The sequence below is a fragment of the Dendropsophus ebraccatus genome, chromosome 10 (genome assembly GCF_027789765.1).
Source record: "Dendropsophus ebraccatus isolate aDenEbr1 chromosome 10, aDenEbr1.pat, whole genome shotgun sequence".
NCBI classification, from domain to species: Eukaryota; Metazoa; Chordata; class Amphibia; order Anura; family Hylidae; genus Dendropsophus; species Dendropsophus ebraccatus.
The window spans coordinates 62,640,092-62,667,000 of record NC_091463.1 but is presented as its reverse complement, the minus strand read 5'-3'; the positions used below and the strand labels follow the sequence as shown (position 1 = coordinate 62,667,000).

Genomic DNA, 26,909 nt, shown 5'->3' with positions numbered 1-26,909 from the left:
CATTCATTCATTCAAACACACATTTGGCATCTATGACATTTATTCAGCTTCTAGGCTACCCTAAACACTTAGGGGCCTTTTACATGGGCTGAATATCGACAACAAGCATAGCTAGAAACGCTCCTCTGGCTGGCAATCGTCCTGTTTAAAATTGACAGCGATCAGCCAAGGAACAGGAAAATGCATGATCCTCTGCTGATCGAATTTTTAGAGCTCACTTCATTTATCATTCAATGCTAGATCACACAGCAGCGCTGATGGGAAGTATGCACTGCTGATGTTATCCTCATTTGGAAACTGGCAGCACTGACCTGTGCATAGCCGTGCTGTCAGTTTCCCTTCTTTAAATGGCTGCACTAACGATACAGGGATTATCCGTGTGGCCAATCGCTCAATTTTGCCATGTCAAGGGACTGTAAACGAGCGTCGAACGGTGCTCATTTGCAGCCTTGGGCAGCTGAGAATCTTTTGGCCTAAAAGGACCCTTAAAGCTACATGGAGGAACCATTCAAGAAGAATTTCTTGTGACCCACTTGTGGGTCTCAATGTGACCCCATTCACTTAAATAAGTTGTGATGTGCGATTATGGTAGTATAACAGTGATTTTTGGCCGTGTAGCCCCAGCTATTGCAACTATATATATTTATAACACTCTTGCCAACAGACAGTTCTGAAAAACGGACCGCAGAAGTGTCTGCGGACAAATTTTTGGTGATTCCATTCTTTCCCACATTGTTGAAGCCTAAATTGGCACTTGCACAAAAATTTACTTTTGACATGTCAAAAGTTGTTGATCAAAGCGGGTCTCACAATGTGCTGCCAGTGCCACAATGTTTCACCAGCTATATCTTCTGATCAGAGCGGGTCTCTGACATTAAAAAGGTCCTTTCACCTGTTTTGGTGACAGGTACACTTTAAAGGGGTAGGTCAGGCCTCTAAGCTATTTGTGCACTCGTGTTTCTTTTGGCATCTTTTGTAGTGATATATGGTTATTGTGCTGTATGGTGTTTGCTGCCTACATTTTAGTATAGTTTTGTGTATGATTTTTATTTTTTTTTACAACCAGTATTTCTAAAACTTTCATCCACTCACAGCAACTCCCCAGATCACTGTTTGTATTATTGGATCTAATTTAGAAAAATGAAAGCTAGATACCAGTTGGTTGCTGAGAAAACTTGTGGGGATGTGTTGGAAGAGACAGCTAAAGCTTTGGCTGTCCAGTCATGCTGGGAATTGTAGTTTTGCAATAGCTGGAGGGCCTTTATCACACCTGATTTTGGTGTTCTCAAGTGTTTAACCCCCCCTGTCCTTATTGAAAACACATGCATACTGGACTGAGTTGAGCATGCATGTATCTGGGAGGGAATTGGGAGAGAAGTTTTTTGGTTGACAGCTTTATGTATGGCCAGCTTTAGTGTCTGTTGGTCTTCAAAGCTCCAAACATACATGTATACAATACAGAGCTTAGCAATGCCAATAGGGACATGGCCGTAGACAGGAAGTTGATCCAGAAACGGCATGGACTGAAAAAAGAGCAAAGTCTCTGATTTATCTAACTGTAACCAATCACAGCTCAGCTTTCATTTTACCAGAGCTGTAAGCTGAGCTGTGATTGGTTGCTGTTGGCAGTTTACATCAGTTTCACTTTACAGTTTAAGTGTGGGCCACCTGCCCATAGCAACCAATCACAGCTTGGCTTTCTGCTGTGTTAAAATTAAAGCTGAATTGTGATTGGTTACTTTGAGCAGTTGCCACCAGTTCCTGTTTTGACAGGTAAAGCCGGTAGATTGAGCTGGTCAGTTTCATATTTCCTTTCAGTAACCTACCACAGCGCGCTTGTGCCCCGTTATGTAGATTAGGGTGAGTTCGCACTACAATTTGGGCCTTTTTGAGGTTGGCGTGCTTCAGGGAACTATCGATTTTGATGCTAATGTATCAGAGTACAGACTTTAAGGGCCCGAACAGTCACTAGCATATTCTGAACATGTACTTCTTTGTTCTTGGACCCTAAAACATGTTTTGCACCGCTTTGTCGTCCTTTTGAAAATGCATATATGCTCAGGCAGTGTGCCAAACCTAGTTACCAGCTAAAAGCTATCCTGAGGTGTCTAGAGCCATGGAGTGATAGCACTAAGGAAGGAAAGATGGCTGCCAGGCATTTATATGCTCTTATAATGTAGATGGTTAGAGGTTCTCTTGTGGTAAAGTACCCATTAGTTGTGTCTTTGCTTATAGGAAGATTCATCAGGTTTTCAATAGTCAAATTCTGCTCTTGAGATGTGATGTGATGTGTTGACATGTTTTGTTATTATTTTTATTTTTTTGCGTAATGGCCTTTAATGTTATTTTAATGTTTTTCAGGTTTATTCCAGAGCAAATGAAAAAGAGCCATGCTGCTGGTGGCTTGCTAAAGTTAGAATGATAAAGGGTGAGGTAGGAATATGTCTATTTTGTTTATAGCTTGTAATTGAAAACAGGAGGCTGGTAAATCATGGCATTAGGAGTCAAGGACTTTATAGCCAGACATCTTACGTTATTGTTTTTCTTCCTGCCTAGTTTTACGTAATAGAATACGCGGCTTGTGACGCCACCTATAATGAGATTGTCACCATAGAAAGGCTGCGGTCTGTAAACCCAAACACGCCAGCAACGAAAAACACCTTCCATAAAGTGAAGCTGGATGTTCCTGAGGATTTACGGCAAATGTAAGTGTATAAAAACAAATGAGATCTCCTAAAATCTCTAAAATTTTATTCTGTATTAACCCCTTAACGACATCGGGCGTAAATTTACGCCCTGATGCCGGTAAGGAAGTTCAGAGCGGGGCCGCGCGGCGACCCCGCTCTGAACCGCGCCGGTCCCGGGTGCCGCGAGTAGCCCGGGACCGTAGGTATTAGCGGGCACGGTCCGATCGCCGTGCCCGCTAATACAGTAATCAGATGCAGCTGTCAAACATGACAGCTGCATCCGATTACCGGATTCAGCCGTTCCCTGGGGTCTAGTGGAGGAGATCGCTCCTCCGGGATGTTATCCCGGAGGAGCGATCTCCGTAACTGAAGCCGGCCGGGGACGCGTCCAAGATGGCGCCGTCCTCAGCTCGGCACTCGTTTGTTTACCCAGACGCCCTATGACAGCACCCCTGGAGAGGAACTCCCACCTCAGGACAGGAAACCTGAGAAGATAAAAGTCTGACACACCTCTCCACACCTCAGTTCAGGTTTCCTGTCCTGCGGGTAGGAGGCCTGTGAAGAGCCCCCAGCCTTGGGGTGAAGTTTTTCATACCTTTTCCACATAGCTGCAGGTCCCCCGTTGGCACGGCCTAGTGGGGCTCCCTGAGGGCAGAAGACTGTCTTCGGACAGCAGCCTGTAGTCTGGTGGCAGTCTGGACTGTGCGGTGTTCCTCCTGCAGCTACCCGGATCTGTTCCCCTGTTGCTGCGGCTGGTTCCGCAGGTGGGGTGGGGATTCGGGTGGCTGTGGATTCGAGCAGGCCATGTTCTGTTCCCCAGCTTTCTGGCTCGGTGTGTGGATGCCGGGCCATGTCGCATCCGGCGTGATGCGGAGTTCGGCATAGGCCCAGGAACTTTAATAAAGCCAGGTGGATCCCCAGCACGTTGTCCATATCTCCCAGCGTCCGGGGAAACCAAGACTACCCACCAGCCAGCTAAGAGCCACTAGTTAGTGGAGCAACTCCAGTCTGTCAGCAAGCAGTCTCTGCAGACAAAAGGAGCAAATGGACGCCATGAATGATCATCCAGGACCTTCAGCATGGTACATATGTGATGTTGAGACCCTACATTTGGTGAGCGTATCTCATACATTCAAATAGAGGTTCTTTGTATCTGATAAATCCTCTAGAAAAGCTGCATCTGAAAAGCATCATAATGTGTGCTGATTGCAGGACACCACCTGGTGATAACTATGCTAGATCCCTATAAGCCATATGATTGAGGGCCCAAAAGGGTGATGTTACCTCAAAGGGGAATTGTGTTCTGTCCCATGTATGGGTGATTTACTATTTTGCCTGTACTAGACACATTGTTACAGAAAGTCTCTAGTAAAGGAGGCTTTCCTCCCCAGTACAAACAGGGGGTGGAGATTCTGTTTTCCTGCAATAGACAGATGGTGGAGCAGTTGGAGACTTGATTGCCCCACCTGTGAGAGCCTAGTCTGGTGTTTCTGTGACAGGTGGAAGAGAGGGAAACATACATGTGTAGTTTTCTGCTCCCTTTCCAATAGTAGTTCTTTTCCACATGCTGCGTGGAGAAGGGAATTTTATGTATATTTACTTTTTTTTTTTTTTTTCTCCCCGCTGCTATCACAGTGGACTGCTCAGTTTTTACGTCCTTGTCAGCAAGACTATGGCACTGTTCAGATCTGAGCTGCATGCGAACGCTGCCAATGGTGCTGCTCAGACAGGATACTCCTGGCCTAGGAGACTGTATCGGAAGCCTGACCTGTGTTGCAGGAGGCTTGTCTGATGTTAATGGATATATATTTTTCATTAGATATTTAACCTATTAGGTTCATGCTTTTTATGAACTACCTGTTCTGTTGTGCTATGTAATAATACTGTGATATTAAGTACTACAACTTTAAGATTTAGTACTGCTTTTAATGCTACAGTGAAGTTATGAAACCTCTGTTTATGAGCTCAGTTTACAGTTGCTATTTGTGTGTTTAGTAGTTGCAATGTGTGAACACCGATTTTGAGTTGTGTATTGAGTACATCGGATGTCTCATTTATTACTCTAGTACTCATATTAAAGAATGCAGTGAAACTATGTGGCCTTAAGAATACTAGTAGATATACCTGGTATGCTACTTACCCTAGTACTACTGATTAATAATGCAGTGAAGCTGAGTTGCTAGGTGTATACACAACCTCAGAGTTACTATTTGTGTATTTAGTACAAGCACTGTGTGAACACATTCTTTCAGCTGTATATGGAGTATATCTGATTGATTCCTTACTCCAATACTGCTATTAAATAATGCAGTTAAGCTATGGAACTGTGGTGCGAAGGCAATCTAAGGATTACTAGTTGTCCTTTGAGCATACCTGGTGTGTTCCTTAACCTAGTGCTATTATGCAATAATGCAGTGAAGCTGCTAGGTGTATATGCAACCTTGGGGTGTAGGCGTGCACACCGTAGGCGCAGCGTATTTACTGCTGCGGCGGAGGCGCGGCGAGTGCACACCAGTTAGATCTAAGTAACTGAACACTGCATCAAGTCCGCTGCGGGTCTGCTGTGTGTTTGCTGCGTATGCGGTGTGTGTGTGTTTGTACCCTTGGAGTTGCTACGTGTGTGTTTTAGTACACCTGGTCACTAATTTGTTGTGCTAGTACTGATATTAATGCATTGAAGCTATGTAATGGCAATGGTGAACATAATCTTAGAGTTGTGTTTTGAGTACATCTTATGTTTCATTCCTTACTCTATTACTGCTGTTGAAAGATGCAGTGAAGCTATAGATGTGCTATGTGTGATTGCAGCCTTAGGATTAGTAGTTATGAATTGAGTACACCTCATATGCTCCTTATCATAGTAATGCTATTAAATAATGCAGAGAGGCTGTGGTGCTGCTATTAAATGCTGCTGTGAAGCTGTTATGTGTGAACACAACCTTTTAAGGCTGCTTGTTATGTACATATAAGGTCTCATGTCTTGCATTGATGTGGGAATGAAACTGTGGCGGTATGTGAACACGGCCTTAGAATTGCTAGTTGTATGTAAGTACACTGAGGAGTCTGTCCTTGATCTATGCAGTGGTTGTTGGCCTTTTTAGCCTGGCACAAGCTTATTATCTCAGATATCGCCGGAATCTGGCGACAGAACTTCCAAGGAGAAGGAAACTTTGAGTAGATCAGTCACTTAACATGCAGATCCTGCAGCATTCCACCTCCAGTTGGCAGTGGAAATAGTTGATTGTGTTGGGTGGAGTAGGCTGATGCTACTTTAGACCATGGTTAATGGGGTTGAAAGAGGACTGGAGTCAATCGGGTTTAACCTTGGGAAACCCTACTGTGATGAAGTGAAAACACCTATGAGACAGATAACAATTGCCCCATCACAGGGAGAAATTGCCTTCCTGACTCCAATAGCAATCAACACACATCCTAGAATCTCTGCGCTATCAAATGTAATATAACTTGTAATATATTTAAAGTGAAGCATCCAGACCTTCCTTACTTATTTATTGAGACAGCCATAACAACATCATGTGGCAGAGAGTTCCATAGTATCACTGCTCTTTAAGTAAAGAATCCGCGTATGTGCTGATGGTGAAATCTTCTTTCTTCTGGATGTAGAGGATGCCCCCTTGTCATGGTTACAAGGCTAGAAGTAAAAAGAGCAGTACAAAGATCTCTGTACTGTCCATTCATATATTTGTACATTGTGATCAAATTGCCTCTAAGACGTCTCTTTTTCTAAACTAACCCCAAGCTTGATAACCCATCCATTCCCTTAATGCCCTTGGTCGCACTCCTCTGCACCTGCTCCAGTTCAGATGTGTCCTTCTTGTATACCGGTGCCCAAAACTGTACAACTGTACCGTGTGTGGTCTAACCAATGAGTTAAGAGGTAGAACTATATTCTCATATTTAGCATCTCAACCTCTTTTGATGGATACCATTAATTTATTACCCTCGGCAACTGCTGCCTGGGACTGATCACTATAGATGAATTTACTGTCCACCTGCTTTTCGGAAGCAGGTTTACCCAGTTTTATTATTCAACACATAACGGTACTTATTATTTCTATGGCCCAAATGCATAACCTTGCATTTAGTCACATTAAACTTCATTTGCATTTATCTGCCCAAGCCTCTAGCTTCTCCAGATCTCTCTGTAATTTTATATTATCCTCCTCTGTCGTAATAACGTTACAAAGTTTTCTGTCATCTACAAAAAATCTACTCTGTAGCCCCTCTACAAGGTCATTAATAAACATATTAAAAAAAAAAAAAAAAAAAAAAATTAACCCAATAATGGGCCCTGCGGTACCTTACCTTTAACTGTGACCCAATTAGAGTATGTTTTATCAATGACCACCCTGTTTTCTATCACTCAACCAGTTACTTACCAATTTGCATATATTTCCCCTATTCCCAGCATCCTTTTCAAACCTTTCAACCTTTCAAAAGGCGCAGTATCAAATGCCTTTGAAAAGTCCAGGTCCAGTCTATAACTGACCTCCTCATAGATGTCAGATTAGTCTGACAGGACCGATCCCTCATAAACCCATGCGGGTGCTATGTTATAGGATTATTTTCTTTAAGATAATTTATTATAACATTTCCTACAAACCCTTAAATACTTTACCCACATTAGATGTTAGACTTACAGGCTTATAGTTTCCAGAATCACTCTTTGACCCCTTCTTGAATATTGGTACCACATTAGCAATGTGCCAGTCTTGTGGAACAATCCCTGTCATTACACAATCTTTAAATATTAGAAATAGGGGTTTATCTAACACAATATTTCCTGCAAGACTCTGGGATGGATGCCTTTTGGGCCCGGTGATTTATGAATCTTAATGTTTTACGGCAACGCCTTGTTGTGTTAGGTGGGTGAAATTTATGTGAGAATTTACATCACCCCTTGTCATGTCATATGTTATAGGATTCTCCTCTGTGAATACAGTAGAGGAAAGTATAGATCTGTAGGACAGCCACACGATCATCTGCCCTTACCTACCTTCAGCATCGGATGTGGCTATTGAATCCAATACCTGATATGTTTGAGCAAAAGTCCTTTCTGCTGTTGTCCCCCCCCCCCCCACTATGGACTTCTAGTTTAGTCCTCCAGGGGTGCTGTCATAGGGCGTCTGGGTAAAACCAGAATTACTTACGGTAATTGTTTTTCCGTAAGCCCATGACAGCACCCCTCTGTTATTCCCCCCCTTACTATTTTTTCTTTTTTAACATGTATTTAATTTTATATCTAACCAACTCCGCTGGAGTACTATTACAGAACTGAGGTGTGGAGAGGTGTGTCAGACTTTTATCTTCTCAGGTTTCCTGTCCTGAGGTGGGAGTTCCTCTCCAGGGGTGCTGTCATGGGCTTACGGAAAAACAATTACCGTAAGTAATTCTGGTTTTCCGGCTGCAGCAGCCGAAAGCAAACGAGTGCCGATCTCATGGATCTCTGCAGCATATCTATGCTGCAGAGATCTCAATGAGAGATCAAAGCACTTATACTAGAAGTCCCCCAGGGGGGCTTCTAGTATAAGTGTAAAAGTAAAAAAAAAAAGTGTTGTTAATAGTAAAAAGCCCCCTCCCCTAATAAAAGTCTGAATCACCCCCCTTTTCCCAGGTTATAAATAAAAGTAAATAAATAAATACATAAACAAACATGTTTGCTATCGCCGCGTGCGTAATCGCCCGAACTATTAATCACATTCCTGATCTCACACGGTAAACGGCGTCAGCGCAAAAAAAATCCCAAAGTGCAAAATTGCGCATTTTTGGTCGCATCAAATCCAGAAAAATTGTAATAAAAAGCGATCAAAAAGTCGTATATGCGCAATCAAGGTACCGATAGAAAGTAAACATCATGGCGCAAGAAATGACACCTCACACAGCCCCATAGACCAAAGGATAAAAGCGCTATAAGCCTGGGAATGGAGCGATTTTAAGTGAGGTATATTTGTTGACAATGGTTTAAATTTTTTACAGGCCATCCGATACAAGAAAAGTTATACATGTTACATATCGTTTTAATCGTAACGACTTGAGGAACATATATAACAAGTCAGTTTTACCCCAGGGCGAATGGCGTAAAAACACATTTCCCCCAAATAAACAAAATGCGTTTTTTTTTTTTCAATTTCCCCACACTTTGAATTTTTTTCTGGTTTCGCAGTGTACTTTATGCAAAAATTCAGCCTGTCATTGCAAAGTACAATTAGTGATGCAAAATATAAGGGCTCATGTGGGTCGCTAGGTGGAAAAATGCAACTGCTATGGCCTTTTAAGCACAAGGAGGAAAAACCGAAAACGCAAAAATCGAAATTGGCTCTGTCCTTAAAGGGTTAAAAGCAGTATTAATGAATTGTGATTTAAAGGGAATCTGTCAGCACCTGGAGCTGACCCGAGATGCTGACAGTTCAGTTTCCTAGTTAAAAGATACCTTTTGCCTTGGCTCTCGGGGGAGGGGATGCTGTACAATCTTTGGGTGGGTTCACACTGAGGAATAGGTAAGGAATTAGGTGAGGAATTGAAGAGGAATCCATTCAGAACAAAAGTGGCGGAATTCTCCACCGTGAAATGCTGCCTGTCTCCCTTTCATAATGACAGTCAATGGGAGGCTCACGCACTTGCAACATGTTCATTCTTCCGCGCGGAGAGAGGAGGCGCGCGAGCCTCTCATAGACTGTCATTATGACCGTGTGCACGTAGCCTTTTTTCAGCTTGAAATTCATCCTGTAAAATATGTACAGAGCAATGTCCCATTGTGTTCAATGAGATTTCTGCTCTGTTGTTCACCTTGCAGAGTTTTCTGCCACTGATCTGCTTTCTGTCCAAAGGATTGACATGTCAATTGTTTGGGCGAATTCTGATAGAGGGATCCTATAGAAGTCAATAGGGGCTTAAATTCTGCTTGCATTCTGCTCCTATTCGACCACAGCTGAATAGGCGAGGAATTTCAAGCAGAAAACTTTCCTCTACAATTCCTAGAGAATTCCTCAGTGTGAACCTACCCTTCCACTATAGTCACTTGTCAAAGAGGAGTCATGGTGATGTGCTTGTGCCGAACTCTGACACTCCTCACCAACCCTTCCTCCTCCCCTTTATCCATGAATATTCTGCACAGGAGGGCATCCTGCATGCTTGTGCCAGCCTTCATGTTTGCTAATCTTCCAATGCTGTCAAGGGCTGTGTGCGCCATCCTGGCAATTTGCCACTAATATTACAGGCCGTGCACCTCTTCTCTTCATTGTTCGCACAGGCGATGTAGGCTGGGGAAGCGGCGCGTGCGCACCGAGGGTTCAGCCTTTGCCCACAGTTGGGACACTCAGCACGGATTTGCCACACCCCCGGTATATGGCAAACGAAGAACAGAGGTGTGCGACCTGTGATATCAGTGGCAAACTGTTAGAACGTCACGCACAAAATTGTGCAGGCTCCAGGTGCTGACACATTCTCTTCAAAGCAGAACTCAGGGCAAATGTATAAAAACCAGGGAAGGCAAGGAATGGTGGGAATATAACAATCAAGGGATACTTAACCATCCTGGTGCCCCGCTCATGGTCACTTACTGATTCTCTATATCTTTCAGTTCTGTGATATCACAACCCGGCTTAGAAATCCCTGCTTATGCTGTTGTTTTTTTTTTGTTTTTCTCCATAAAACTGATGCAATTGTGTGCATCCGTTTTTATCTGTTTTTCCATTGACTTTTATTATGAAAAGAAAGGATCAAAACCGATCTTTTTTTTTTATTTTTATGAACCCAATAATGAGGTGATCCGTTTCTTTTGTAACGGAAGTAAATGGAAAAACAGATGCACACAAATGCATCTGTTTTTTTTACATCAACAAATTTTATTGCTCTGAGCACAAAGATGAGATTTTTTTCGATGAGACGAATAAGCTACTGCTTTCATACTAGGCAAATCACAATAACATAGCAGTGTATTTGCATGTGAGTTTTTCCATAGACACTGTTCTTGTCATACTGTCCTCTGACGATCTTGGTAACAGTTCTCCTAGTTCACGAATGATGCGTAGAGATATTATTTAACTTTGTAATGTATTGTTGCTGCCTTTAGGTGTGCAAAAGAGTCTGCTCACAAAGACTTCAAAAAGGCGGTTGGAGCATTTTCAGTAACATATGACTCAGAAAATGGCCAGCTTGTCATCTTGGTAAGCATTGTCCTTCAGAATGAATTGTAGAAAAATCTATACTTTTCCTTTTTAAGTGTTATATTTTTTTTTGTGTTCATTGCAATGTTTTGTGTCCCGTTATCGTGGTAGATGGAGGTCAGTATATAACACTTGTTCAAACACAGTGAATGAACGCTATGTTCATACACAGTGTTTTGCTTATTATTTTGGTCAGTATTTTTTTCCAACCAAAATCAGAAGTGGTTTGAAAACACAAAAAACGTGCAGATCTATCCTGTATTATTTTTCTCTACCAGTTACACTACTCATTTCGGCTACAAATAGTGACCAAAATGCTGTCTGTGAACCTAGACTTAGGCTATGTTCCCACACAGTATTTTTGCTCCGTATGTTGCAACCAAAACCAGGAGTGGATTGGAAACACAGTAAGGCTATGTCCACACACTGGTAAATGGCTGCCATTTAATGGTAAATAACAGGTGCAGCACCTGTCATGTGTCTGATGGGTCACATCACAAGTTGGAGGTCTATACTTACCCCCCTGCCGCTCCTGAAGTGTTTCTGCTGATAGTCTGGCTCAGCCACTCTGACAGAGTTGTCAGCAAGAAGCACCATGTCAGGCTGGAATGAAAACCTAGCGGACTCTTCGTGTGGCCATTATCTCTGAGAGAAAAGGATCATTAAAATTCAGTTTTTCTGATCTTTCTCTACCCTGACATCATTTGTTGTGTGATGTCCATGCACACTAGATGGTCCACTGGCCTGTCTAAATGAGTGGGTTTAGCTGACACACTTCTGATGTATAGTGATGATGTGCTTGTTTCATGACCCTTTTATATGCAGCGTGTTGATCATGTAGGTGCAGCAACCTTGAAGGACAGTCACACTGATAAAACATTAAACATTGACGTACAGTTGCTTAGGTTCTGTGACCAATACTGATCATGGCAGCCAATTAGGTTAAGCAAAGAGAGAGTGACTCCTTTTATCTCAGCCAGTCCCAGCATTATGATCCCTGGGCTGATTTGTACCGAGAGCCCAGATCCTAATTAAGAACCCCAGGGTCGCCCTGTGAGTATTGCCTCTGACCAAATACCTGTAACATATTAACATATCAAGATATGCTAATATAGAACAAAGAAATCACACTTGTATTCAATCTAGTCTGGTTTATAAAACGCCAGCGTTGGGGTTTTTCTGCTCACTGTATGTTTTAGTAAGTGAAATCTTTTTTTTAAGTGGTTTTCTATAATCTTTTCCTGATCTCTTTACAGTCTGTCAATGAAGTTACCATTAAAAGGGCGAACATGTTGAGCGACATGCATTTCCGAAGCCTCCGGACAAAATTGTCTTTAATGATGAGAAATGAAGAAGCCAGCAAGCAACTTGAAGTATGTAGATTGTAGTGTTAGTTGTAGAGTTCAGCCTTGTGCCATTGCAAGGTGTTTCAGCACAGTATTCATCTACTTCATTAGTACCATAAATGTCTGGGGCCTGAATCGTCTTCCCAGCCTGTTGTACCCTTCATGAATACATGAAACATTTGTGTTCTTGCAGAGCTCACGGCAGCTAGCGTCCAGATTCCATGAGCAATTTGTTGTACGAGAAGATCTGATGGGTTTAGCCATCGGCACTCATGGCGCAAATATACAACAAGCTAGAAAAGTCCCTGGGGTGACTGCTATTGATTTGGATGAAGACACTTGTACATTTCATATTTATGGTGAGGTAAGGGTTGAACTGCTGGAAATAGCTGGAACTGAACCTAGCACATTTTATTATTTTCCCGTTATGTAACTCCCTTCCCAATGATTCATTTGTTTAGGACCAAGACGCTGTAAAGAAAGCAAGGACATACCTAGAATTTGCTGAAGATGTAATCCAAGTTCCTCGAAATTTAGTAGGTATGTAAGTTTAGCTAGTACTAATAAAGTGGTTGTCACATGTAAACTGTATGTGATATTTTATATAAATCCTTCTCTATATGAATGGGGGCACAATAGTTAACAGCAATGAACTGACAGTGGTCTGTGCAGCGCTATAACATACGCACTGGTATTGTATAACAGAGACATGCATTCTTTCAATGCACATGGCAAGATCACTGCAAAGCTGCCAATAGCTAGCTCTTATTTTGCTTGAAAAACCAGCGTAGACAGTGTTTTGACCACATGGTGGCAGTCTGTAGTATAGCCAAATACAGTTACTTTAATAGACATACTTTAATAAAATTTTTAAGGCCTAGGGCCAGTTCACACTGAGCAAGATCTCCGCCGCGGAATCCCGCCGTGCTCAGTGTGCTGATGTAAGTAAATGGAGAGGGCGCACGTTCGTCCGCTGCCGCCGCTCTCCACTCAAAGAGCTAACAAGCGAACTAACAACTAACTAACGAGCGCCTGCTTTCCTATTCGCTTAAAGCAGGACACTGAGTGTGCGGCGGAATTACGCTGTGTTTCCTCAGTGTGAACTGGCCCTTAGTTTACTTGTTAACATCTGTCTTCTCTGTTTGTTTTGTGTGTGACACTCAAGTACAAGTGTTTTCAAAGGCCTGCATTGAAATCCTGTAGTCTGCAATTGCTACTACCTTGCTGTATTCAGTGACTAGTGCTGCAAAGGCCACTATATAGCCTAAATACATACTACTTTTTTTTTTTTTTTTTTTTTTTTTTGCAGTGCATTTGGGTAAATCGCTTATGGGTACTGATGTTTCTAAGCCTTTAACGGGAACCAATCACACCTAAAATGTACCTAAAGCTAAGGAAACGTGATGGTACATCACCCAGCACGCTTTCCAAACATACCCCTGTACCCTCCGTTCCCTGCTTGATTAGCCTGTAATCTTACTTTTATGAAGTCCCGCACTGTATGCTAATTGCGGGCAAGTAGTCATGTAGGCATATGTAGTCACGGTCCTGGGTGTATGTTGTCATAGTCCTGGGCAGGTTTCAGCGCTGTAATCCGCGCTGTGCTCTGCTGACGTCATCCAGGGCCTTCGCTCCACGTCAGCGGCGCACACACGTCTTTAGCACACCGCGCATGCACAGTACAGCGGGAGAAGACGCTCTGGGCGTGATTACAGCGCTTGAACCCATTCAGGACCGTGACTCCACATGCCCACATGACTACATGCCCGCAATGGCGGGGGACTTCATAAAAGTACGATTACAGGTTAATCAAGCAGGGCACGGGGAGGGTACAGGGGTATGTTTGGGAAGCGTGCTGGGTGATGTACAAGCACGTTTCCTTAGTTTTAGCTGTGTTTTCGGTGTGATTGGTTCCTTTTTAAACAAGGAAAGGAAAAAAAAAACTTTGAAATTGTAGTTAAAAAAAAAGACAGTAATGCTTATTGGTAATTGACTTTTTATTTTATTTTTCACAGGAAAAGTTATTGGGAAGAATGGAAAACTCATTCAGGAAATTGTGGATAAATCAGGGGTTGTTAGAGTTAGGATTGAAGCTGAAAACGATAAAAATATTTCCCAGGAGGAGGCATGTATTTCCCTTCATATGTTTGTTGCTTTCAGTTAATTTCAAATCTTTAAAAAGAATCTGCCATGATCCCTATGCTCTGATTATGTGATCTGACAATATATTGGAGATATTTTTAACTTTCCAAGGTATATTTGTCAATGAAATACATTTTTGATATATCACACAGACATGTCAAATGTTAGATTGACTGGGTTCTCAGTGCTGAGTCACCGTCCGATAATTAAAGTGTGTCCGTCACAAAGTCCGGATTCAGCTTTGAGTGCAATTGATTTGTCGCCGGAAGCTCAAGTATCCTTGGAGACGACCACGCTGGGTCAGTACTGCGAGCGACACATATTCTGATCCAATTGGGGTCATGCGCATTACCAAACCGGTGTGTTTACCCCAACTTTCAGCTGCAATGGATTGCATGTCACGTCCCAGCCAGGCTTTGTGACAGATACACTTTGAAGCTAGATGTAGGAAGCTGCAATGTGCTTCATTTCCCCAACTTGGTGCTTAGTCCGGCTGATTACAGAAACTGGGCTTCATTATAATCTATGGATCCCTTCTCCTCTTATTAGCTCAACTGATCCCCTCACCGCACTTGAGTATAGCTAAGGCTGGGTTCACACTACATTTTTGCAATCCGTTTTTACATTAGTTTTTTGCAAAAAATGGATGAAAAAATTCATGAGTGTGTGCATTCATTGAATTCCATTATATAAAAAAAAGGTTCAAAACTGATAGTTTTTCTTTTAACTGACACAAAAATGAGGTTCAGTACGTTTTTGAGTACTTTAAAAAAAGATTTGTTTTGATCTGTTTTTTTTTTTGTTTTTTTTAATAATGGAATTTAATGGAAAAACAGATCAGAATGAAATCACACACATGCATGTGTTTTTTCCATCTGTTTTTTGAAAAAAACTCATTGCAAAAATGTGTGAACCCAGCCTAAGGATTAGAGGAAGTCTCAGCACTGAGACCCTGACCTAAGCTAAACATTTGACATGTCTGTGTGACAAAAGCAATTTAATTGACAGTAAAGCTGGAAAAAGAACCTAACAGCAGGTTAGAAGACTTTAACTTGCTGTTCTGTTCCCTTAGCGCTGGAGATACTGAGAATAAAGCTGCTCCTCTTACCTTCATCCCCAGCACCGCTTTTGTCATATGTTTGGTTTAATTATTATGTAAATCATACAGTTTGGGGCACTGGGGTGGGATTACAGCCCTCAGTGCCCATCTGCCCCTCCTTATGAATATTCTTCAGTGACTTCCCTACAGTGCCATCTTAATATTCATGTGGAAGCAGCTGGCAGACAGAGCAGATCCATGCACTGGGGCAGGAGCCCCACCCCTAGTGCACCAAAACGCCTAATTTACTGTTCTGTACATTGATATATGATTCACTCTAAAACACTCATGTGTTTGAGTAATGATAGATAGCTGGAACACAGGCTACCAAGGTGGCTCCAAGTATTAGAGGCAGTCCCCTGCTCCTTGTCCTTGCCCAGCCTAGGTATAAGGAGAGATCAGTCAGGTTTAGAAGGGTTGGGGAGAAGCCACCATCAACCTCCCTGATGACTTGGAGACGCGTTTCCTGCCAGTTTTAAACTGGTGACCTATTATAACACAACCAGTAAAGTTTGTGCAGCCAAATAATGTTGAAATTGTAATCATTTACTTTTAGGGAATGGTTCCCTTTGTATTTGTGGGCACAAAGGACAGTATCACTAATGCCACCGTTCTTCTGGACTACCACCTTAATTACTTAAAGGTAACTTTTCCCTGTTTAAGGTTTGTGTTGGGTTTTAATGCTCATTAACAATGTTTTTTTTATTATAGTTTTCTTCTCTATTATCTCTATTATTTTTATGTTTTTCGTTTTTTCTTATCAAAATTCTAAAACTTTCCACTCCACATTTTGTTCCTTGGGCAATCTGTATCCAATGTACAGTATTCGGAGAATATTTTTAAGAGGCATAAGTGATCATCTGCTGCTTGTCTCACTTTCAGGGCATGTTTAGGCAGGTGGATGCGCATTATACTGTACTATATTTTGAGGTAGATAGAACTTGTCCATTGTGGGGAGGATGTGTCCACTAAAGAGATCAATTCAGTTAGTGTGGTATCAATGGAAAAGTAAATATCTCATTCTCATTCAGCATTCTATTTTAATAGAAACCCTAACAATTCTTAAATATAAAGGGACAAAAAAAATATGCCATATCAGATTACTCTGTCCTGTTAAATGGTGAGGTGTATAATAAAAACTTTAACCCCTTTTCTGTCTGCTATACTTAGATTTCTATCACCACATGCCCATACAGCAATCATGTACCTTAAATGACGCTGTCCCCCCCTTTTTGCATTATGACTTCCCTACACAGGTGTAAAGGGTAAATTTAGCAGTTTTCATAAGGAGTCATAATGCAAAAAGGGGGGGACAGTGTCATTTTAATGTCTACTACTTCCAAGCACCAGCTATGGCGTATCAGTACAGTTATGTTGCTTGTAGCTTATGTCATAGCTGGCACAATATTGTCTGTATATGTAGCTTCTTCTTTTCCCCCCTTTTTTTAAAAATAAATAAATAAATTACTCGCCTGCCCCATTCATCCACTGCTGTCGCAGTGATGATGTCTGGGTCCCTACTAATCCCTGCATACTAGAAATAATCTCTCAGCAGATCATTGGCCACAGGGGTGACCTGCCTATGACAGTGGCTATGTTGGTATTTTCGTCCCTTATCTCTATCAGGTCAGCAGCATCAGGTTTGGGCAAAGAACTGTATAAAAAAATAAAAAATAAAAAAAAGGAATTAAAGAATACATGGTATCTAGAGTTGTAAGAAGCATAACAGATATGCATTCATATCCCTCAGGGTGCAGAGGAAGGATACTGTATCCCTTAGGATGCAGAGTGAGGATACTGCCCAGAACACTTGGATACATCCATAGCTGTATGCATTTTACCAGACATTTTTCAGGCGGTCTCCGAGTGCTATCCTACTTCTGCACAGAGTGGCCAGCCTAAAGGATACAAGCGCAGATCAGTTTTGCGTTGTACAAAGTAAAACAAATCTTGTTCGCTCATTTCATTTTAGAGATTTGAAAGAGGGAGACAGGCCCTCATTTATTGAAGAGAAACTACCTTTATTGAAGTGAATGGAAGCTGATCGTCATTGAGGAGTGTTGAGATGTCCCCTTTCAAATCTGTCCCCTGTGTATACAGGAGCTACAGCTCTGGCCCACAGCTGACCGGCAGGGGTACCTGTTATAAGACTCTCACTGATCAGATATTGATGGCCAATTTTGATAATAAGCCATTAATAAAACATAGTCCTGAAAAACATACCCATGATATAATAAGATGATATCTGGACTTTAATAAGACAAGAATAGAGATGGTAGCAGAAACTTAGCATACACAAACCTTGGAGACAAGTCACTTATATAAATCAATTGAATTGTAACAAAGAAACGAACTTAAACAATACAACAAGATGTTTGTAGACCTAAGAAAGCTCCGCATGCTTCATGCTCTGTGTTTTTAATATTTTTGGCATTGTGAATATCAATAGGAAGTGGACCAGCTCCGACTCGAGCGGCTGCAGATTGATGAACAGCTCCGACAAATTGGAGCCAGCTCGAGACCTCCACCAAATCGTCCCGACAAAGAGAAGGGCTATTTGAGTGAAGACTGCAGTGGCATAGGACGGGGAAGTCGACCTTATAACAACAGGGGGCGCAATAGGAGGGGAACTGGTTATGCATCGGGTGAGTCAGTAAGCGCTACATGCCTGCACTTTCATTTTTCATCACAGTTCCTTATTTTCTGTTCAGTAGATCTATAGGTCACCCTATGGTATATCATGGGATGCAGCTTCACTTTCACCTTATGATCGTTTACTACTTGGAAAAGCTGAGAAGGAGAAGACCTGCTTATATAGAGAGCAGAAATGAAACGTCAGTCCTTACTAAACATTGAGAGAGGTCGATTATATACAGAAGACAATTCCCTCCCATATAGGAACTTACTTCACATGTGGAGTTAACTGTTTTCTTTATATGTATATATGTGTGTGTGTGTGTATGTTATCTAAGCTCTGGTGTTTAGCTTTTGCTTGTCTGACTGGTGTGCATTGCTACATCTGGCTAAATCTGGCACACTCCTACTTGGCTATTTCTAAAGGAATGAAGACACATCTTGAATATACCAAGTTTCTGAAAGGTGGATATCGTCCTATTGCCCTCTACCATTTGTTGATTGCAGCGTGAGTTTAGTGGCGTGAGGTGGTGTCTGAGAGCTATAAGGAGGGATCAGATCGGTGGTTATGTAATCCTGTAGTTCACAGGAAAGGCATCTACACAGAAGAAACTGATATCCTGTACAGCATCATTGTCAGATGTATGAATGCAATTGAGGTAGAATGCAAGAATTACTGTACAGTGCAGAATTATTAGTAGTGTTGGCATCATGGGCAAAAAATAAAAATTGTTAGAAGTTTTTTTTAACAGCCTTATTGGAGAACAGTTCATGTCTTGTTTGCTAAAGCCACATAAAATGTTTTAAATCTTTAAAAATAAGTAAAACCAAGCACTTTTGTTGCAGGTACAAATTCTGAGGCATCAAATGCTTCGGAAACTGAGTCTGACCACCGAGATGAGCTCAGTGACTGGTCGTTGGCCCCCGCTGAGGAAGAGCGTGATAATTATATACGGAGGGGTGATGGAAGAAGACGTGGCGGACCACGAGGTCAGGGAATGAGGGGACGTGGGGGTTTCAAAGGTAAGAGCTTCTTGGTTTGGTTTTGTTTTTTAAATCTGTCTTAAGAAAAACTTGTCAGAATGTAAGCTTATGTAGAAGTCTATGAGCTTGGACACCCACTAGTTTCCTGGAGTGAGGAAGCTGTATTGTAAATGAGCGTCTCTTTGCTTAGGTAGAACTAAATAGACTTGGAGAAGTTACCCATATGAAAGGGTTAGGCCCATTACTGAGCTCTTCTGCTACAGAAGACTAGATTTTATTTTATTTAAATACCCCAAATACCCTGTAAGATATGCATCCAATTTTTTTTTATTTTTTTTAAATGTTGAAATTTTTTTGTGTTTGCTTACTTTAGCAAATGATGACCAGTCTCGGACAGACAACAGACAGCGCAATTCCAGGGAGCCTAAGACGAGGACAGCAGACGGCTCTCTTCAGGTTAGTCAGTAGAGTATTTATGATGGCTGGGGCATTGCGTCAGCCCTGATCAACAAATAGGAAGAGATCTGTCAGTCAGATCTAACAGACTTCACCAATGATTCGGAGTCTCAATCTCAGGTAAAATTCTTTAAAACTGCCCAGCCATTCAAAGTGAATCAGATGTCATTGTGATAATGGAGCCTGTCATTGGTTCCTGCTGCTTGTGGTTTGGGCAGCATACAACTGTTTTACAGTTTTTACAGCTGTATAGTAATTATTTAGGTGTTACTGTCGTTATAACTTTTAAAATCTAAATCAACAGTAGATGTGAATTAAAGCAAGTTTGCAATATACATTCATTATTTTTGTTGAACTTACCAGAAATCCAGGTCCGGTCTCCTGAAGGCAGATTTTCTGACTTGTGTTGGTTGAAAAAAACAGACTAAACACAGGAATTCCGTCCAGTACAGAGAGTCACGGCTTAATGTGTCCATCAGTCACGTGACTGCCTTCTCTGCCTGTGAGCGCTCAGATGGCCTGGGATACACGGGACTTTCTGTTTTCTTTTATGTTGAGAAAAAAAAAAAAAGTCAGAAAACAGGAAGTGACTAAAAAATAAATAATGAATGTAAATTGCAAACGTGCTTTATATCACATCTACTGTTGATTTAGATTTTGAAAGTTATAATCACAGTTACACAGTGATGTCACATGCTATTTATTAGTATTTGCTATTCTAGCGATGCATATTACACTGGCAAAAATATTACATGGCCAAGAAATACATGTAGCTTTAAACTTGATTCTTGTGAACCCAGCCTCACTTTTTATTGCACGACGTTGATCAGTAGGTTTTTCTTCATCATTAAAGGGGTAGTGCGGCGGTAAACAATTATTCACAGAATAACACACATTACAAAGTTATACAACTTTGTAATGTATGTTATGTCTGTGAATGGCCCCCTTCCCCGTGTCCCACCACCCCCACCCGTCTACCCGGAAGTGTGGTGCGCTATACATACCTGTCACGTGCCGACTCGTCTCCGATCTTCAGTCAGCGATGCCGTCTTCGGACGGCCGGGCCGAATCCCTCCGAGTGTCCTGAGTGCCGGCCGCCCTCTTCAGTGTCATCAGATGCTCAGACGCGATTGGCTGAGTACAGTTTGGCTCAGCCAATCGCGGCTGAGCAGCTGATGACGCGGCCGCGTCATCGGCTGCTCAGACGCGATTGGCTGAGCACAGTTATGCTTAGCCAATAGCGGCTGAGCAGCCGATGACGCGGCAGAGGGCGGCCGGCACTCAGGACGGACGGAGGGATTCGGCTGAAGACGACATCGCTGATTGAAGATCGGAGACGAGTCGGCACGTGACAGGTATGTATAGCGCACCACACTTCCGGGTACACGGGTGGGGGTGGTGGGACACGGGGAAGGGGGCCATTCACAGACATAACATACATTACAAAGTTGTATAACTTTGTAATGTGTGTTATTCTGTGAATAATTGTTTACCGCCGCACTACCCCTTTAATGTTGTTTCTGTTACAAGCAACAAAAAAGAAAGACAGCTGTATGTGGCTTCTCACGTGTTATAAAAGACATTTGGTGGGAGATTTATCAAACATGATGTAAAGTGAAACTGGCTCAGTTGCCCCTAGCAACCAATCAGATTCCACCTTTCATTTTCCAAAGAGTCTGACAACTCAGTCTGGGAAACTGAGCCAGTTTCACTTTACACCATGTTTGATAAATCTCCCCCTTGGTCTCTTAGAACCCTTTTGAAGACCAAAATTATCTGGAAGAGACTAGTAGGCCAGGGTTACATTGTGTTTTTAGATGTGTATCAAATTACTAAAAAACAGGTTTCAGAAGGTAAAGGAAATCAAACTAATCAAATCAAATTAGTTTTAAAGCTCCCTGGATTCCAGAGCGCTGTACATATGAGGGGTTAACATACAGTCCTAGTACAAAGGACATAAACATTGTAAATGACAGAGAGCTCCTTTACCATCTACAAGCATTCGGTTAGGAAAAGACCCACAACATTGAACTTAAAGTCCTAAACATAATAATTTAACTTTGTTTTAGATCCGAATTGACTGCAATAACGAGAGAAGTGTACATACTAAAAGCTTGCAGAACACACCCATAGAGGGTAACCGACTTCGCACTGGCAAAGACCGTATTCAGAAGAAAGAAAAGTCTGAGGCAGTGGATGGGCAGCAGTTGGTGGTTAACGGCGTACCGTAACTTTACGTGTCTCCTGTCAATCCTTCACACTCTAAGCAAATTCTAAGATTCATCATATTTCACGTTATAGAAGCCTGTTAGGCCAAAGACAAATAGGCAAGAAGACAAGGGGCATGAAACCAAGCGTTCCTGTTAGCCTTATTTTGTTAGTATTGGCTATAAACAGTTTTCAAAGGTCAGACATTGGAAACCTATTTGCATTAAATATCAAACCTTCTGAGGCTTTCAAGTACATATTGCACTTGACTTAAAAAAACAGAAAAAAAGTAATAAAAAAAAGTATTTTTTGTTTAAAAGAGAAAAATAAATGAAAAAATACTAAGCTGTGTGTTGGTATAATTGTGTTCAGTTGCACTATTTTCAGGCAGCTGATTAGGACAGTAGACAACAGTATCACTGCTATACTTCAGTTTTCAGACTGAACACATCTTTTCAGCCGGGCTCATGTTTCCACCTATGTAGTATGTCTTATTTCATTCCTTCACCTCCAGCTCATTGGACAGTATCTTAGTGGGACCTAATAATTGTGCAACGTAATGTCATTTATCATTTGGTTAAAAAAAAAAAAAAATTAGAAAAAAAAAAGTTGTATGATCTGTGCCTTTTTTATAACTCAACATGTATGGCTAGTGTTTGAATGCAGGAATCGGGAGAAAAAATGTAAGTGTATAATATATGTAGCAAATCTTTAAGCCCAATAGAACTCTTAAGGTGAGTGCATGCTTTCCATACATACGTAGACATAAGCCTCGGCTGCAAACAGTAGGCATTTGGTTTTGCACTGGTATACTAGCAATTAACAGACATGCCAGGGACCCTGTGTCTTCAGAGACAGAATAGATGGGACCATTTTTTTTATGTTGTGAGCGATGACTTAATCCCAGAGCGTTGGGGGTTTGTGTCTGATGGATGTGTGAGAACCTGTTTAGTATCGGGACTTTCAATACCATTTTTTAAGACTCCTCTCCTCTACACGGGAAGGGTTGCTAGATGCTTGTATACACCCTAAAACCTTACATCCATGACATTAGATGGATTCCCCTATCTGTAAAGTAAATATATGGGGTCTAATAACAGTCCAGCTACACTATGTAGCTTTTGTCCTTATCATTTCATTAGCTACCTTTCTTTATTGCCTATGAGCTCCCAGCATGTACTGAATAAGAGCTTCTCCTTATCTGCTGAGACTTTCCGATAAGCCCCGCTTTCTCATGTTCTACCTGGAACCCATTTTCGTTTGGCTTCCCATCTTCTTGCATACTAGTGAATACACAATGGCAACTTTGCTGCACTTAATTTAACAAATCAAAGAAAAGGAAAGACTAAAAAAAAGTATTGCCAAACACTAATTTTAGTTATTTATTTTTTGGGAATGTATAGTATTTGGAAAATGAATGAATTGGTACATTGCACACATCATCTCTACGCCGGTTTGGTTTAAAATACTGTAGATAAGTAACCAAGGTAGTCTAACCTTGTTCATGCCATGAGGCATTCTCCTCTGTACATAATAGCTACAATCTATTGGACTTTATGTTGACATTTGTTTGGTTATAGTGCAATATATTTTGTATGCAAGCAGTTTCAATAAAGTTTGATCTTCCTCTGCTAACTGAATTGGGTTGACTGTTTAGAATTAAAGCATTGAAGCTCTCTAAGGGTACTATTCCACAGGCCGAAGAGGGCCCGATCAATAATGTAAACGAGCTCCAATCTGCTAGATCGGCGCTCGTTTACTGAGCGTATTACACGGCCCGATAATCGTTTAGCAAGGGCTGCAGGGACATTGGTACTGATGTCCTTGCAGCCCTTGTTTAAACACCATACTTTATCTTATCTAAGTATGTTGCAGGTCTTCTCCTTTGCTCCTTCTTCCTCCTGGTCCTGCGCGCAGCAGCAGCTTCGGTGCGGCCTTTCTGAGTTGTAATACCGCTCAGCAAATCACTGGCAGCGGTGGTCCTGGCCAGCGATTATCTGAACGGTCTGTCAGCTAGGCCGCACCAAAGCTGCTGCTGCGCGCGGGATCGGGAGGAAGACTTGCAACAGGCTTAGGTAAAGCAGGGTGCTTGGGAAATTGTTGGTGCCCGACGATTTTAGGTTTTATCCTAAACAACTAATCACCCGATGACACCATCATCGGCTGATCGCTGTCTCTATTCCACGGAGCGATAATCGGCTGAATCAGGCTGATTTGGCAAATTATTGCTCCGTGGAATAGGACCCTTACTCGTTTTAAATTACACCTGTACATGGTGGAAGATACCATTGTGGGATCTACAAGGTGTCACAGGTCTCATTCATTTACTGAGAACAATGTACAGATGTAGTAGAACTGAACTTGCCACTTAAAATTATCAATTTTTGTAACATATTATAGCAGCTGGAGCAAAACCAAAAGTGGATCCTGCAGGAAGCAGAAGTATAAAGTCCTTCCTTTATATTTTCATTCCTTCTGAATCCACTCTTAAGGCCCTATTACATGAAATGATTATAGTCCGTTACAGCCGATTAATCGTCTTTTGCAATGGAAGACAACGATTAGCCAACATGAACAATGTCGGCTGATTGTTGTATGTCGTTGTCTTCCAATATGTTGAAAGACCAACGACTCAGATAGCAACGATCTGCTGCCATTGCTCCGCGGGATAGGAGCGGCGGCTATCTTCTATGGGCTGCCCGGACAGACACCCCCCCCCCCCCCCCCCCCCCCGGCCTCTTACCCCCTCGCTGCCGATGCATGAAATTGATGCATTTTGGCTTGAAGAATTGCATCAAAAACTATCATCCAGAAAAACTGAGCTGTCAAATGTTATAAAAGTGATTGAATCAACTTAGAATTCATTAAAAAAAACTTGAATAAAACAAAAGGTACTTTCATTTTACGGCTATGTTCACCCAGTGTATAAACAACGGCCATTGTTTGCTGTGTGAAAGAACAGCCGCAGTTTGACATGTTCAATGCAGTTCAATGCAATGTACCGTCAGATTGGCCATACATAGTGTGAACAACGGCCGTTTAGTTATTTCCATTTGGTACGGTGTGAGAATGGAACGGGCGCCATTGCATTGACTTTGATGCAATGTTGCCCGGGCTGAAAAGAATGTTTGCAAAAAAGAGTACATTGTGGAACATAGCCTGAAAGGGAATACTGTTTGTGCTCAATAACTGAGCCAGTGCTTTGTGATTTCACAGTGATTTATCTATGTTCAGTGATCTGCAGCCATCCTGGATACAGCAAGCTCAATGTCTTGCACTCTATATTCCCCACAGTTTTGTAAAAATGAAAAATGCATGTCGCAACTATTCCAGAGGATTACTATGCCAGATCACTGGACATATGTGAACTTAGCCCTAAATAAGATGACAGGCATAGATCTGCTACACCTGTAGCTCATATCATAGTCAGATACTTTAGTTACTACCAGATTAATGGTGCGTTTACACAGACAGATTTATCTGGCAGATTTTGGAAGCCAAAGCCAGGAATGGATTTGGAAAGAGGAGAAATCTCAGTCTTTCCTTTATGACCTGTTCCCTCTTTATAGTCCATTCCTGGCTTTGGCCTCCAAGATCTGTTCGATAAATCTCTGTGTAAACGCACCATTAGAGACTTGGCATGTGAAAGAACGAGTGCCTCTATGGGTGTGTTAGATGAGTACATTTGGATACTTATATTCATCTATTGGGAAATTGTTTACTCCGATATGTATAATTCTAAATGTGTCCATGATGCAAGACAATGATAACGCCTCTAGGTTCGGTGTTGCATCTCAGTATGAATTTATGCATCTTCCCATCATGCGGGACGTTTCTGTTTATACTGATATGTTTTCTGTGTCGCTCAGAACTTAACTGTGAAAAAGACCAATGCTTTGTAGACATGACTGGGCTGGGTAAGTGCAGATTGTCTGCTCTGTAGTCTGTTTTTATTGGCACTTGATATTTATGTATCTGATTACTTGGCTTTAACATTCAAGGATTCCAGAATTCCTCAACATTATTTTGAAAATTATGCCTTTTGTGTTATAATTGAAAATGATATATTTTTCCCTAATAAACCTGGTGCTGTTCTATAGTGCAGTAAATTTTTGATAATGTTTTATCTTGTGACTTCTTTTTAGTTTGATCCTGGACACAACAAAACTATTGATGGTGTTTCTTTTGGGTAAGAGTCAAAACTTTTATCTCGGGTTTAGCAGAACATGGATGTGAGTCATTAAAAATAACTATTTTGTTTTATGTCATATTTATCTTTATTTTAATTTTTTTGGTGGTGGGCAATCTTTTTTTTTTTTTTTCTTTTTTTTTTTTTTTTTTCGTCATGTCATATCAAAATGTCATAATTAGAGATGAGCGAACTTTCGGCATTTGATTAGTGGTGGCTGCTGAACTTGGATAAAGCCCTAAGGCTATGTGGAAATCATGGATATAGTCATTGGCTGTATCCATGTTTTCCAGACAGAGCTTTATCCAAGTTCAGCAGCCTCAGCTAATCAAATACCGAACGTTCGGATTCTGATCGACTCAAACCCGATTCGCTCATCTCTAGTCATGATGTATTTGATTATGCTATTCTGGGCTTAAAAAAAATTGACATGGGATAGGAGGAGGGGTTAATCTTCTCACCCCTTCAGTCCATTCCTGGTACAGCTGTGTTGTCACCATACACTCTACATGGGTCTGCTTAATAGACAGTCTAGAGACATGTTCCCTTGATCTAGAATGTGTATTGGCAATATTTAAATTGTGCAAAAGGACCATCCCACTAGTTGAGGATATCTCTAATTTGAAGGACCTTATTGACAATATAGCTGAGTGTTAGGAAAGTTACTATGCTGCTGCACAAGCCAATATCAGGATGGCCCTGTATAACACCTCAGTAACTCTCAGCATCTTGCTTCAACAAATACAGGACGACATTTGGGTTGCCCTGAAATGAAAACGTTGATTTTTATTGTGGCTCTTCATCTTCTACGAAGTTATCAGCTGAAAGCCTGTGACTCCCTATAACAGGGATGGCAAACCTTTGGCCAGCCAGCTGTTACAAAACTACAATTTCCCCATCGACATGACAGCACCACCAGAGAGAGGGACTCCGCCCCCCAGGGACAGGAAACCTAGAGAATAAAAGGAAAGGCCCTCC

The 26,909-nt window shown here is 41.6% G+C and overlaps 1 protein-coding gene across 1 annotated transcript in view; it reads left to right on the top strand.

Moving 5' to 3' along the window:
• Positions 1 to 23,377, top strand: part of FMR1 (fragile X messenger ribonucleoprotein 1) — a 36,698-nt gene extending 13,321 nt beyond the window's left edge. The window contains exons 5-16 of the mRNA XM_069943049.1: positions 2,362 to 2,433; positions 2,557 to 2,705; positions 10,780 to 10,873; positions 12,130 to 12,246; positions 12,413 to 12,583; positions 12,681 to 12,759; positions 14,235 to 14,344; positions 16,017 to 16,103; positions 17,910 to 18,105; positions 18,941 to 19,117; positions 19,452 to 19,534; positions 21,604 to 23,377. Coding sequence (XP_069799150.1) covers positions 2,362 to 2,433; positions 2,557 to 2,705; positions 10,780 to 10,873; positions 12,130 to 12,246; positions 12,413 to 12,583; positions 12,681 to 12,759; positions 14,235 to 14,344; positions 16,017 to 16,103; positions 17,910 to 18,105; positions 18,941 to 19,117; positions 19,452 to 19,534; positions 21,604 to 21,765 — 1,497 coding nt within the window. The 3' untranslated portion in view covers positions 21,766 to 23,377. The remainder of the gene's footprint in view (positions 1 to 2,361; positions 2,434 to 2,556; positions 2,706 to 10,779; positions 10,874 to 12,129; positions 12,247 to 12,412; positions 12,584 to 12,680; positions 12,760 to 14,234; positions 14,345 to 16,016; positions 16,104 to 17,909; positions 18,106 to 18,940; positions 19,118 to 19,451; positions 19,535 to 21,603) is intronic.
• The last annotated feature ends 3,532 nt before the right edge of the window (positions 23,378 to 26,909 follow it).